At 38.8% G+C, this 14,145-nt stretch overlaps 1 protein-coding gene across 1 annotated transcript in view; it reads right to left on the bottom strand.

The window, feature by feature from the left end:
* The window catches only part of LOC139152850 (hepatocyte growth factor receptor-like), a 48,086-nt gene that overhangs the window by 9,256 nt on the left and 24,685 nt on the right, over positions 1–14,145 (bottom strand). The window contains exons 8-11 of the mRNA XM_070726202.1: positions 12,512–12,763; positions 9,213–9,346; positions 7,840–8,010; positions 412–517 (exon numbers count right to left, since the gene is read on the bottom strand). Of these exons, the coding sequence (XP_070582303.1) occupies positions 412–517; positions 7,840–8,010; positions 9,213–9,346; positions 12,512–12,763 (663 nt within the window). The remainder of the gene's footprint in view (positions 1–411; positions 518–7,839; positions 8,011–9,212; positions 9,347–12,511; positions 12,764–14,145) is intronic.

Raw genomic sequence — 14,145 nt, 5'->3', positions numbered from 1 at the left:
AATTCACATGTAAAAATAATGATTTCGGAGGGAAAAGACAATCATTTACAGCCTGTTGCTGCTTACCTTCCCATTTCGATATCTGGTATGCACACATTGTGTGCACAGATCGCATTGTGTTTTTATCTTACACAAATAAAAGGGTACTGTAAAAGAGATGGTGTATTCAAAAGTCTTTAAAGTTTGGTTACTATACCGGTTACATCAAATGCATCAACAGCCTACTTGATAAACAAACACCTACTGACTGAAATTAGTCTAATGTAATCTGAGGAGAAATCACCACTTTTAAAATGTAAGAGACCCAAGTGTCTGTGTGATAAAAACACCATGCGTTCTGTACACACAACATGTGCATACAAGACATCGAAACGGGAAGGTAAGGAGCAACGGGCTGTACTAGAAACTCACCGAACAGAACTCGATGGAGGATGCATTCGTTATCGCAGTCACGACAAAGACGGCTTGTCCGATTATGTTTAAGTTCTCTCCTCTGATAGTCTGTCTTTGGCCGCCACTGAAACGAATGTACAAGATAGGTTAATTAAGCAATAACCCCCGCCGCAGGAGAGTATACACGAGATTTTGGTACAATGCGCGACATATAGCACGAGCCGATATAGGCGAGTGCTATATGGAGCGAATTGTACCAAAATCGAATGTATACCCGACTGCGAAGGGGATTATTGCTATTATATTATATCAACTTGCGTGTCTTTGTTGTCTTACTTGGGTATTTTCATCACTCTAAGCCCCAAATGCAGAACACGGACGACTGAGAGATCAAACGTCGGAAATTCTGCGCCCGAGACCGAGCATTTTTTGCTCACGTGTTCACACACGTGAGCATATGTCGCAGCGATGTCTGTCTGTCTGTGTCTGTGTGTGTGTGTGTGTCTGTCTGTCTGTTGGTCCGATATCTCAAAAACGGCTGATCAGATCAGAATCAAATCTGGTACATAGATTGAGTTTGCAAATGGCAAGAACTGATTAGTTTTTGGTGGGTCTGGCATGCATACATTTTGCTCATTTGCATAATTCATGATTTTAGAAAAAACGGATATACATTAACCAGATATGAACTGAATATGCTCACGTGTTTTACAACAGGTTCATTAATAGTAGTGCGCTTCACTATATGTAGCAGGTTTTTTCAACTTCGCACAGTACTCTCAGAGTTTAATCACTAATTACATAACTTTATATAATATGCAAATGAGCTGTTCATTAACTTGACACTGCTCAATGCTTTATGGGACAATTAGATATCCATCAGATCAACATTTGTAGCACGTTTTATTTAATTTAATGCTGTAATTTTAGAGTAATGTCACTAATTACAAAGTTCATTAAATATGCAAATTAATCCGAAATTACCTTGACACTGTTCAGTGATTCATAGCACAATTAAATATTTATCATATCAATATCTGTAGCACGTTTCACAAATCTTGGTGCCGAAATTTCAGAGTTATATACCTAATTACAAAGTTTATTAAATATGCAAATGAACCCTTAATTAACTTTACACTACTAAATGCTTTACAACACAGTTAGATATCTGTCGTATCGGTATGTGCAGCAGTTTTCATCAAATTTGATGCAGTTGTTTCGGAGTTATATGACTAATTATAAGACTTCATGAAATATGCAAATGAGCTAATTATTAACTTGACACTGCTCAATACTTCTCAGTACAATTGGATATTTATCAGATCAACATCTGTAGCAAGTTTCATCAAATTTAACGATGTAATTTTGGAGTAATATCACTAATTACAAAGTTCATTAAATATGCAAATGAACCCTTAATTAACTTCACACAACTAAATGCTCTACACCACAATTAGATATTTGTCGGATCAGTATCTGCAGCAGATTTCATCACATTTGGTGCAGTTATTTTGGAGTTATATCGCTAATTACAAAACTTCATAAAATATGCAAATGACCTATTTGTTAACTTGACACTGCCAAATGCTTCTCAGTACAAGTAGACATTAATCAAAACAATATCTGTACCCGATATCACTGACTTGGGTGCCGTAATTCCAGAGTTATATACCTAATTACAAAGTTCATTAAATATGCAAATGAACCCTTAATTAATTTCACACAACTAAATGCTTTACACTACAGTTAGATATCAGTCGGATCAGTATCTGCAGCAGATTTCATCACATTTGGTGAAGTTATATCGGAGTTATATGACTAATTACAAACCTTCATAAAATATGCAAATTAGCTATTTATTAACTTTACACTGCCTAATGCTTCTAAGTATAATGTGATATATATCAGATCAATATTTGTTGCAAGTATCATCAAGTTTGGTGCAGGAATTTCAGAGTTATCTCACTAATAACAAAAGTTCATTAAGTATGCAAATGAGAAGATAATTGACATGACACTAACTGTATCATCATAATGTTTGTAGATTGTCATCTGTGAAAAGTTTCATGAAATTTTGTGCAGTATTTCTAGATATATGTCTACACTGTCATTACCGTCTCCATAGGGAAACCATTGTACAGAAAAAAACGATATTGCATAACTTCATTAATATGCAAGCCACACTAACCAAAATCTAACCAGTTCTTGCAAGTAGCATATGGTACCTGTGTACCATATCTGACTGAATCCGTTCAGGCGTTTTTGAGTTATCGTGTAAACAACACACACACACACACACACACACACACACACACACACACACACACACACACCACACACACACACACACACACACACACACACACTAACACACCACACACACACCACACAACACGACGGACAGACAGACAGACATCGCTATGACATTAGCCCACGTGTTTACACACGTGATTTGACTGGATCACAATTGACCAAACTTGGTATGTAAATTGAAGATACTATGATTTAAACATTATTGAAAGTCATTAAGCGTTTAATTTCAGCCAATTCCTATTTGCATATTTAATGAACTTTGCTAATTAGGGATATATGTTTGAATTGACTGGACCATTGTTGATGAAACTTGCTACATGTATTGAAGCTACTATGATACAACATTCTTGAAAGTCATTAAGCATTTTAACTTCAGCCAATTCCGAATTTGCATATTTAATGAACTTTCCTAATTAGGGATATATATCTGAATTAACTTGATTTTAGTAATTGAAACTTGCTATATACATCAAAGATACTGTGATATAATATTATTGAAAGTCAAAAGACAATTTTACTTCAACCAATTCCTAATTTGCATATGAAAGGAATTTTCATAATTAGGGATATATCTGAATTGACCGGATCAAAATTGATGAAACTTTCTATGTACATTAAAGACACTATAATACAATATTATTGAAAGTCATTAAGCATTTTCTCTTCAGCCAATTCCTAATTTGCATATTTAATGAACTTTCCTAATTAGGGATATATATCTGAATTGACTGGACCAAAGTTGATGAAACTTGCTGTACAAATAAAAGATACTAGCATTATTGAAAGTCATTCAGCAATTTTTCTTCAGCCAATTCCTAATTTGCATTTTCGATGATCTCTCCTCTGAGATTCACTTGATCAAAGTTGGGAAAACATGCTATGTACATTGATGATTATACCAGGTTACTGACCGTAAAACAATATCGAAAGTCATTTCACATTTTCATGTCAGCTAATTCATAATTTGCATATCTAATGAGCTTTCACAGTTTGGCATATATTGTTTAAAGGACTTGGCCAAAGGTAATTACACTTGCTATATAAAGTGGTGATACAATGACAGCAGTCAAAGAACTTTAATATTTTCATTTCAGCTAATTACATATTTGTATACTTCATGACCTTTTAGAATTAATCGGTGGTGAATATTGTTCGTTATGTTGATCATAATACTTTCAATGAAGTTGCAAACATGTGGCAAAGGTTCAAATTTACACATAACTGCAATATATAATGAAACACGTGAGCATTTGCAGTTCATATCTGGTTATAAGTTGAGATTACGTACAGGCACACAGATCCGTGGCACAATTCGGCCAACCAATAAACCAATTTGCATTTCAAAAAAGAAAATCGAAGTGGAGCTAATTTTCAATTTTCAAATGGTTTTATCATCTTGATTATTAACTTTTAGGCCTATTTCCAAATTTAAAATCTTTGGGCTGAGATTGAAATATAGAAAACAGGTGTATACTGCTGTGAGGATGGCACTTTACGGCCATTCAAATTTCCCTCTGACAAACTCTATTTCCCACAATTCGTATTTCCGTTTTTTTTCAATTTCCAATATACCAAATGTCCGATTTTCCCATTTCATTTGGGGCGTGGCAGCTGATAGTATCTATCTTTGGCCTAGGAATGCATCAAATTGTGACAGTTATTTGCGCGGGCAACTCGTTCAATGGATCGAGTAACGAACATACAAAGAACAATAGTGTTGCGGCCGCCGGAAGGAAGTCCGATATAATCACTTGACCTGACCTGCTGAAGTTTTGCGCGCTTCCCGTCAACGTCGCAAACTGGAACATTGTGTAAATTGTGACAGTCATCAGCCCAATCAGAGCGCGGCATCCACATTTAATTTTATCTGATCAATTTATTCAGCTGTCAATCTTTGTACGCAATGATGTTCTCCTCATAACCAATTATAGTTTTAATCCGTATGCCGGCTCACTTTATAAATTGCACCTGTTCCAACCCGATCTTAAAGGCGTTTGATATATCATGTGTGAGACATCATCGTCTAACAGTTCGTTCAGAGATACCACTTGCCCTTTTTAAAACATTTTGGAGATGAACACCTATTTCGAGGTGACTTCTTTCTTTATCACCCATTTCTTGACTTTCTTGCGGCTGAACGCACCAACTTAAATTCATTGCCTGAAGTGCACGCGCACTCTACCAACCAAAGAATAGTTTTTTTCTTGTCTTCCAGTATGATGTGATACGATGTTAGGGACTGACCAGTTTGTTCAGCCTCGCGCGCTCTGTACGTACGTGTGTAGTACTAGTACACACACTCCAGAGCTTGCAGAAGCCGTCTGAGATAGCGTTCTACATTTGCACTATAAGTCGGAAGAAAAAATGTTGATATTGCACTAAAACGGTCACTACTCTGACAATTTGTAGCTGTGGAAACGCAGCTATTGTTGGCGCATGGCGGGGTAGCGTGCGCCGCTATGCGGATCATCAAAAAGGCGGGGTCGACCTTTTGATGACCTGCATAGCCATGCACCCTACCCCGCCAACAGATAGCTGCACAGCTAGACAATTTGATGTCCCAGTGAAGAATGTAAGATGTAATAAGATTATCACGAAAATACCGCAAAGGATGCACTATGACATCGGCGCCGTGCATCAACTTCCGCTTGGCGTCGAGCGATACGCTGCGCCATTGTCCTCGTGCATCCTTTGCGGTATTTTCGTAAACCTCATATTAGGAAAGTTACGCGCCCGAAGGGCGCGCCGAAATATGAAACTGAATGATGAAAGTCATGGCTAGCACGATGCATTTTAGGCAAGTATGAGCCTGTGTCGAAATTTAAAAACACACTGACCCCCTAATTGGGCATTTAAAAATAGGTGACCCCATCACCAAAGTGAAATCAGGGTGACCCCCATGAATCCACCGGCCTCCAATGCCGAAGAAAATGACCAGTCCCTCATTCCCGCTAATGTTTAAAAGTATCTTGTGCTAAGTATCGTAACCAAGCCCCGCCCCAGTACATTTGGTCACACTGAGATAAATGTTACACCTTAGTTCGATACAATTATTTCCGTATGAAAAGATACTGGGCCACGCCCTAAATGAAATGGGAAAATCGGACATTTGGTATATTGGATATTGAAAAAACGGAAATACGAATTGTGGGAAATAGGGTTTGTCAGAGGGAAATTTGAATGGCCGTAAAGTGCCATCCTCACAGCAGTATACACCTGTTTCCTATATTTCAATCTCAGCCCAAAGATTTTAATTTAGAAATAGGCCTAAAAGTTAATAATCAAGATGATAAAACCATTTGAAAATTGAAAATTAGCTCCATTTCGATTTTCTTTTTTGAAAATGCAAATGGTTTATTGGTTGGCCGAATTGTGCCACGGATTCACACAGTATCCTACGATAAATACGCATTACGTTCATATCGACATTGCATTTTATTCGCATGCAACACGAACACTATACTTGTCAAAAATACCTGCTGCAGTCACACAGAAAATGGGTCAAGAGTTCAAATCAAAAGCAAAAGTAACAGTTTTTGTCGTAAATTAACATACGAACAATAGTCCTGGCTGTTTTGGAATACTAAAATAGATTTGTCTCATTCTATACCGCATACGCATATACGGTATCGACCGTCGCGACATTCAGAGGTGGCACAGTGAAGTTACAGGATCTATTTTTGATGGATAATTTGGACGTTAATTGTACCAGAAAACAAGCAGTTTTGAAATAATCCAGACTTGCGATTACCGCAACTGAGATGAACAGTTGTGCAGAGTGTATTGCCCGATGCATCGAGAGCTGGACGGTGACACTGCTCGTTGCATTTGATGTCAAATTCCGTCGCAGTCGCCAGGAGTCATTCCATTGTTATTTTGAACTTCTTGGTCTACATCGTTAGGACACCCCGCTCTGTTACAGCCCAAATTTTGATAACTAATATCTGACATACCGTTACTGTGAGGAAGTGTCAATTTATTTGTGTATGAACGAATAATATCGCGTCTCGACTCCCGAAATATCGAGCAAAGTTCACGGTGCGCTATGTCGCCCTAATATTTCTTGTATGAATCACACCGCAACTGCTTCAGAGATGTATTTCATCACGTATCCCAACTTATTTACACCAAGAGGTGAGTTACCGACCCACACTTTATCTGTGTATCAAAATTCGGTCTTCGGTCTTTAAAACAAAGTGGACTGTTTCGGTTTTTCTCGAGGGTCTATGGTTTAGATAGGTACGTTCAAATGCACTGACCGGGCAATTTTCGAAAATGTGGCCCTTTGAGGGCGTCATCTCTCGAGGGCGCCCTCTAAGGGGTTAATTAGCTTTGCAGGCGGGTGGGGATGCTCATACCTCACCAGGACGAGGTGCTGCACGCTCATTTTCAGTAACAGTAACTACAAGGTGACTTGATCGTAAAATAGTCATCTGTGCACCGGTTATTCATTCATATATCGCTTTATTCATCCATTTATCGTTTGTCCCGACGCCACAACCCATGTTTTTTGTCATGGCTTCCAAAGGTAAAGGAAAAACAGGTGGAAAGAACGCCGGAAAAAGTCGCGGTGGCAAGCAGACACCCACTGCAGCAGACGGAACCTCGTCGAACTTCGAGCCTACTGTCGAGGCCGTCGCATCCACCTTACTTCAAGAGTTCCAGAATCTACGTCTCGAAGTCCAATCCATTAAAAACCAGGTAGACGGAAAGATCAAAACCGGCAGGGAAGATGCTTCACCTGCTGCGGACGCTAATAGTAATAAAGCAAATTTCCCGATGTTCAGTGATGTCCAAAGGCCCTCCGGGGAGTCCATCGATGAAAGCGCGGGAAACATAACCAACGTCACCAATGCAGCAGACTTAATTGCTGGTTTAGGGGCCCGTTTTACCACCGCTATCAGTGCTAAAACAGTATTTTAGCATCGGTGGAATGAGCTCTCGTCCAATCAGAATGGTGCATAGTAGCATGATATAATATAATTTTCAATTTTGAAAAGTAAAGATCATACTTTGCTTTTGCTGATAGTAATAAGGCTTACACAGTACATGAATGCATAATTGACTCCTCAAATTACTATCTCTGGCTTAATATAAGCTTACGTATGAACAGATAATAAAGAGTGGACTTACATCTGAAATTGCTTGAGAGGTGTAATGGCAGATATCTCTGGATCTGGCTTATAAGAAAACACTTTGTCACTCGTCACGTTTCCATTCTTATATACCATCGTTATAGCTGATTCAATTGGCTCGTCAACTCTAGACGTGTAACATATGGTCCAGTTCTTCGTTTCGTTATCTCTGAAAAAATAATATAATCTATAATATTCAGGGGTTTTTATACACTCCATTTCAAAAGTCTTTATGTGAAGATCAAACTTTTACATTAATTACATGAAATTACACCGAATTTTATTTTTTTTCCCAACAAGCCAGCATCGACAACTTGGTAGATGTTTGTCCGGTTTGTTTCAGTTTGATTGTTTTGTTGTTGTTTTTATTAGGTGTGTCCAGCAACCATTAGGAAAGTTATGACAGGTGTGTGGCGTTTGTGAATACCGTGTACATGTCAGCGATGATCAAGATAATTTCATAAAGCTGTTTGTTGTACTATAAAATATTACTGTTGATAAATTAAATTGAATAGGAGTTAATAAAACTTTCCTTCGGGAATCTTTAAAACATTCCTTTTCGAAAGTAACAATAACAATTAAGGGAGTCACCGTGCTAAATTTGGCAAAAGAGAAACAAAAAGACACGCACTGTTATGTTTAATTTCTGTATCACTTCCAATCTGAAATACTCAATTTGTTACATGAGAATGATCACTCGGCATGATGCAACTGAAATGCTATTTGTCTTCATGCAGGAACATTGAAAGATGGTAAATAAATTTGATGATTTTCTGGCTAAATGTTCAAGCCTGGGCAGACACGAAGATAAAATGCGCTCCTTTAACTCATTCCTGTGATCAAATAATATTATCAACATTATTCAGCATTCATATTCTGTGTTCATTTTTCAGACGAATCCTTTGCACTTTTGGTGTTGCTTTATTTATTTACAGCTACGTAGGCGTGCCGATGGTAGGCATCTGCTATCAAAGCTTTATTCGTGAAGAAATTTAACCTTAAGGTAGTATGCGCCTCGAAAGTGAAAGACTTAAACTTTTGCTCTAACTTTCCTGGAGGAACCTTTAAACCATTGTCTTTCAAAATCAAGAATAAAAATTGGGTCACCACGCAAATTTTGGTAGTGGAGAAAAAAATTACTCAAGATTTACCGATATTTGAAATTCAAAATGGCCACCATCCCTGTGTTTACTCTATTGATAAAAATAAAATTTTGTATTTTCGAAAACTAAGACGGTAAAAGTGTGTCTTACACTAAGAGCTTCAAAATGAACTCTAACAAGTGGTGGATCAGGAAAGAATTGAAAAAGTTTGAGAGGCCAAATATCTGTCCCCGAGGCGTTTTCTACCTTAAAAACAGAATAACTTTACCGTATGATGTTACATGGTTGGCCGGCAATAAGGACAAACAATACATCCACATTTACATTCAACCCGTTGATAGCGATCAACGTGCCACCTGATACTGGACCAACCAAGGGCGCGAAACCTGGAACACCTCGGACCTGTAACAGAAACTCTCTGCATTAGTAGAGACAGCAGTGGCGATAATAGAGAGGTGTGATAGCAATGTCTGTGATCCACAATCTTTTCTAAAGGAGCTTAAAGGTATACAGTCACCTGTAATCTAAATATGCCCATATATGGTCAAAGGGGCATTCCTTGGTATTCACAATGCCCATGTGAGGGCGCTGCTTTTAAAAAGCGGCCACCCGCTTAAAATCTGAGATTGGTTAGATTTTCTCTTTCCATGGTAACTGTGGCAAAATTGGAACAGGTGACAGTATACCTTTAATGTTACCGGTCAAATTTGCATGAATGAATGTATAAAAGAGGCACGTCGGCTACGTTTGCTTGTGTACCGTACCGTAACAGGAGTAGACTTATACATACATATGTGTTTGTCTGTCTGTCTGTCTGTCTGTCTGTCTGTCTGTCTCTCGACACAATTTTCTAGTCAGAATGAAGTCTGATACATATGTTATCTTTGGGATTAGCACGAACTATTTAGTTTTTGATGGGCGTTGCTGGCATAATTAATAAGACGGCCAAAGTTACACCCGTGGCCACTTAAAGATCCATTAGCTGTAACTTTGGTCATTTTTTTGTTTGTTTGTTTCTGTGTATCATCTGTAATTTCTGGTTTGAATCCCTGAACCATGGAGAAGCTCCTAATATTTAGCTCATGAATATACCCTATATGAGTATAATCTGCATTGTTATTGTTTAAATTTTGTATTCAGAACCCGACTAGAATACATTTATTAACAATAACAATGGTCATTTCACATATACAGGCTGTGTTGGCAAGCAAGACGCCGGGCATTGGTCATGGTGATCGCATTATAGTAAAATTCTGTAGAGATCCATTGAAACAGAGTAGTGAAAAATTAGTCAACAGTTACATCTAATGTCCCTTTAACTGTTGATTAAGCCTACTTGATGCAATCAGAAATTGTGCTTGAAATTTAGATAAAACAGACCTGGTCCAGGGTTGTAAATGAGAGCCAACGATTAGCACCATGTTTCCAAGATTGACACACAAGAAACCACTTTTAAGGCCTAAACTTCATAATAAGTTTATTTAAGCGACAACTTTTCTATGGGATCCCTGCTGTAGCGTCATATAAACTTGTGTGTTCGAGTCATTGGGAGTTGAAATCATTTGCTCTCATTTCCATAAACTCAAAGAGACACTGTGATAAGGAGAAAACAATTAACAAGAATGTTCACAGTTGTCAGTCTGTTGTAAGTTACAATGACACCACTTTTTAGCACGACTTGGACTTCAGTAGTGCTGTACACAGTCATGCGTGGTTCGATACACGGTGGCCACCTTGTGGGTATATGCATTAGAAACAGGGCAAGTCAGGAAACCCAATGGCCACTATACGCACGCATCGCCGAGTTCGGAGACAAACTTGCCTCATAAAAAGTCACAATTATTCAATAAACCAAACCGATTGCTTCCAATACATCTTCGAATTCATACCTAATATCCTTTTTGCGTCTAAAACGGCCTATTATCGATTTCCGGCGGGAACCGCACTTTCAGTATGAGTTTACGACTTTCATGCAACAGTAGCGAAAGGGTTAAGGTCAGCAGCGCTGTGATTGACTTTCTATCCTGAGTACTGATTCGTTTTTAAATTGACGCTTAACATGATAAACATAGCTCGTTATGTTGATTACAACCTTTAATGAAATTACAAACTCATGGCAATTATGTTAGAGAAAACAGTTGATATAAAGAAAATTGTAAGGTAATACTTATATAAGTGAACATTTTTAGTTCATAATGTTTGGTTTTATTGCCTGAGTGAAAACACAGTCGTTTGGAGAGCTATTCAGCGCTGGGACTATTCGCCCCATAGACGAGTGTGCAGAAGCGAGAAATACCCCAAGTCTGGAAATGAAATGGCTATTTCGTATAGGGATTGTGCCACCATGTCATCTTCGACGTTCGATTTTACCGTGAAAAGTAGCAAGTTCATCTATCATGTAACCGTCGACCGTTCCCTAGCATTCTCAAAATTCATACCTGGTACTTGATTTGCTTCACAAACGCTCGTTTCGTGTGATTTTCGGCCGAATTCGACGGACACGTCGCTAAAACATAAGCGTGAGCAACATTCCGGTCACCTCACAGTGGACGTTGGGCACCTCCACTTTACTGACGTTAGCGCCGCGTACCCATGAGGGTGACTGGAAGGTTGTTCATGCCTTATGTTTTGGCGACGTGTCTTCTGAACTCGGCCGAAAATCACACGAAAATTCATACCTGATACTTCATCTGCTTACAAAATGCTCATTTCCTGTGATTTTCGGCTGAGTTCGAGATAAACCTGGCCAAAACATAAGCGTGAGCAACATTCCAGTCATCCCTCATGGGTAGGCGGCGCCAACGTCAGTAAAGTGGAGGGACCCAAGAGGTGACCGGAATGTTGCTCACCCCCAGGTTTTGGCGAGGTGTCCGTCGAATTCGGCCGAAAATTACACGAAACGAGCGTTTTTGAATCAGATAAAGTATCAGGTATGAAATTTTAGAATGATAGGGAGCTATCGACGGTTGCATGATAGATGAACGTGTTAATTTTCACAGTGAAATCGGACACGGAATGTGACATGGCGTGGTTTTTATAGCCATTCTGTTTCCAGACTTGGGGTATTTCTCGCTTCTGCACACTCGTCTATGGGGCGAATAGACCCAGCGCTGAATAGCTCTCCAAACGACTGTGAGTGAAAATCATTATTTGGTTCCTAGAAATTGGGGTGTGTTGCAGAGACAACATTGCATTGAATGTGCTCATTATATTCAAAACAAGCAGCAATTGCAAGATACAGATGGTTCAGTGCTGACGTAATGGGACAGTATTAATTTAATGAAACACTGCATCAAAAGGCACTAATACAGATAAATTCACACTATGTTGCCTGTATTACAGAATAATACACGTGAATTCACATAAGATGAGTCCGTGTACATGAATACAGGCTGAATTGCCGAATATAAGCAATGGACTCTTGACTCTATTCATCTGTATATACACTCACAGTCACTCTACACATTTTGAGAGTGGCCGTGATGCACTATACAGCTTAAATACTAGCAATAATCCATGCTACTACAGTAAGTATAGTACGATTTTCATGCAGTGCAAGTGACTTACTTCGCTTAAACCTTGCGTCTTTGTCGATGTAGGTAAAGGAGTTGTTGCAATATATTTTGTAGATGCTGTTGCCAGTGACTCGTTGGTGCCGGGAGAGGCCACTGTCGGTAACGTGTACGTGATCGGTGAGGCGTCAATTGATGTCATTGCCAACCTTCTGGGCGCCATCGTTCTCTTCGTGCTAGACTTTACAGTACTTGGCCCTCGCCCTTCTGATTTCTGAGACTCCCCTGATGGTATTGGTGTTTGTGTCTGTCAAATGTAGTAAAAGGTAAAAAACAATCAACAGCAGTAATGTAGGGAATACGCAACTTTTTTTAGCGGTCGGAGTACAAAATAATCCGTTTATATGCTCAATATGTTTATCACCATGTAACACTACATCTTACTGTAGAATGCGCCATAGTGACAGATATTCTCTTCGTTTCTGATATACCACTTGTTGGGTTCATGTCAAAGCACTTGGTGTGAGAAAACTTTTCACCCTCTTAGTTTTTCGAAAATTGAAAACCTTCATTTACTCCATAGAGTTAACACAGGGTTAAGGTGGCTATTTTTAATTCAAGTATTGGTAATCTTGGGTAATTTACGCTTCTGTAGTACCAAAATTTGTCTGTTAGTTACAATGACACCAGTTTTTAGCACGACTGACGACGTTAGTGGTGTTATACACAATCACGCGTGGTTCGATAAACCATGGTCCCGCTATTGATAAAACTGCAGTCGTTGTGTTCGTACATGCATTAGAAAAAAGGCAAGTCAGGAAAGCCAATTGCCGCTATACGCACACATCGCCGAGGGCTGAGATCAACACAAAAAGCCACAATTATTCAATATACCAAACCGATGGCTTCCAATATATCCTCGAATTCATACCTATTATCCTTTTGCGTCTTAAACGGTCTTTCGTCCATTTTTGGGTGCGATTTCTGGCGGGATCCGCACTTTGGGCATGAGTTTACGACTTTCATGCACCGGTAGCTGGTGGGTTAAGACCAGCCGCGCTGTGATTGGCTTGCTATCCTGAGTACTAATTCGTTTTTTTTATTAGCGTTTAACATGATGGACATTGCTCATTATGTTGATTACAACACTTTTAAAGAAATTACAAACTAATGGCAACGATGTTAGAGAAATAAGTTGATTTATTGTGACATAATACTTAAACAAGTGAACATTTTCAGTTCATATTTTGGAATTTTTGCCTGAGTGAAAATCACTAATTGGGTCCTAGAAATTGGGGTGTGTTGTAGAGACAACACCGCATTGAAAGTGCTTATTATATTCCAAACAAGCAGCAATTGCACGATACAGATGGATCAGTGGTGACGTAATGGCACGGTGTTAATTTAATGTAACACTGCATCAAAAGGCAATAATATAGATTAATTCACACAATATTTCCTGTATTACAGAACAAAACACGTGAATTCACATGAGTCCGTGTACATGAATACAGGCTTAATTTCCCAATATAAGCAATAAACTCTTGACTGTATTCATCTGTATATGCACTCACTGTCACTCCACACAATTTGGAGAGTGACCGTGATGCACTATACAGCTAAAATGCAGGCAATGATCCATGCTAATACAATAAGTACTGTACGGTTTTCATGCAGTGCAAATGACTT

The sequence above is a fragment of the Ptychodera flava genome, chromosome 16, assembly GCF_041260155.1.
Source record: "Ptychodera flava strain L36383 chromosome 16, AS_Pfla_20210202, whole genome shotgun sequence".
Lineage (NCBI taxonomy): Eukaryota > Metazoa > Hemichordata > Enteropneusta > Ptychoderidae > Ptychodera > Ptychodera flava.
The sequence above is the reverse complement of the archived record's forward strand: the minus strand, read 5'-3'. Positions and strand labels throughout refer to the sequence as shown.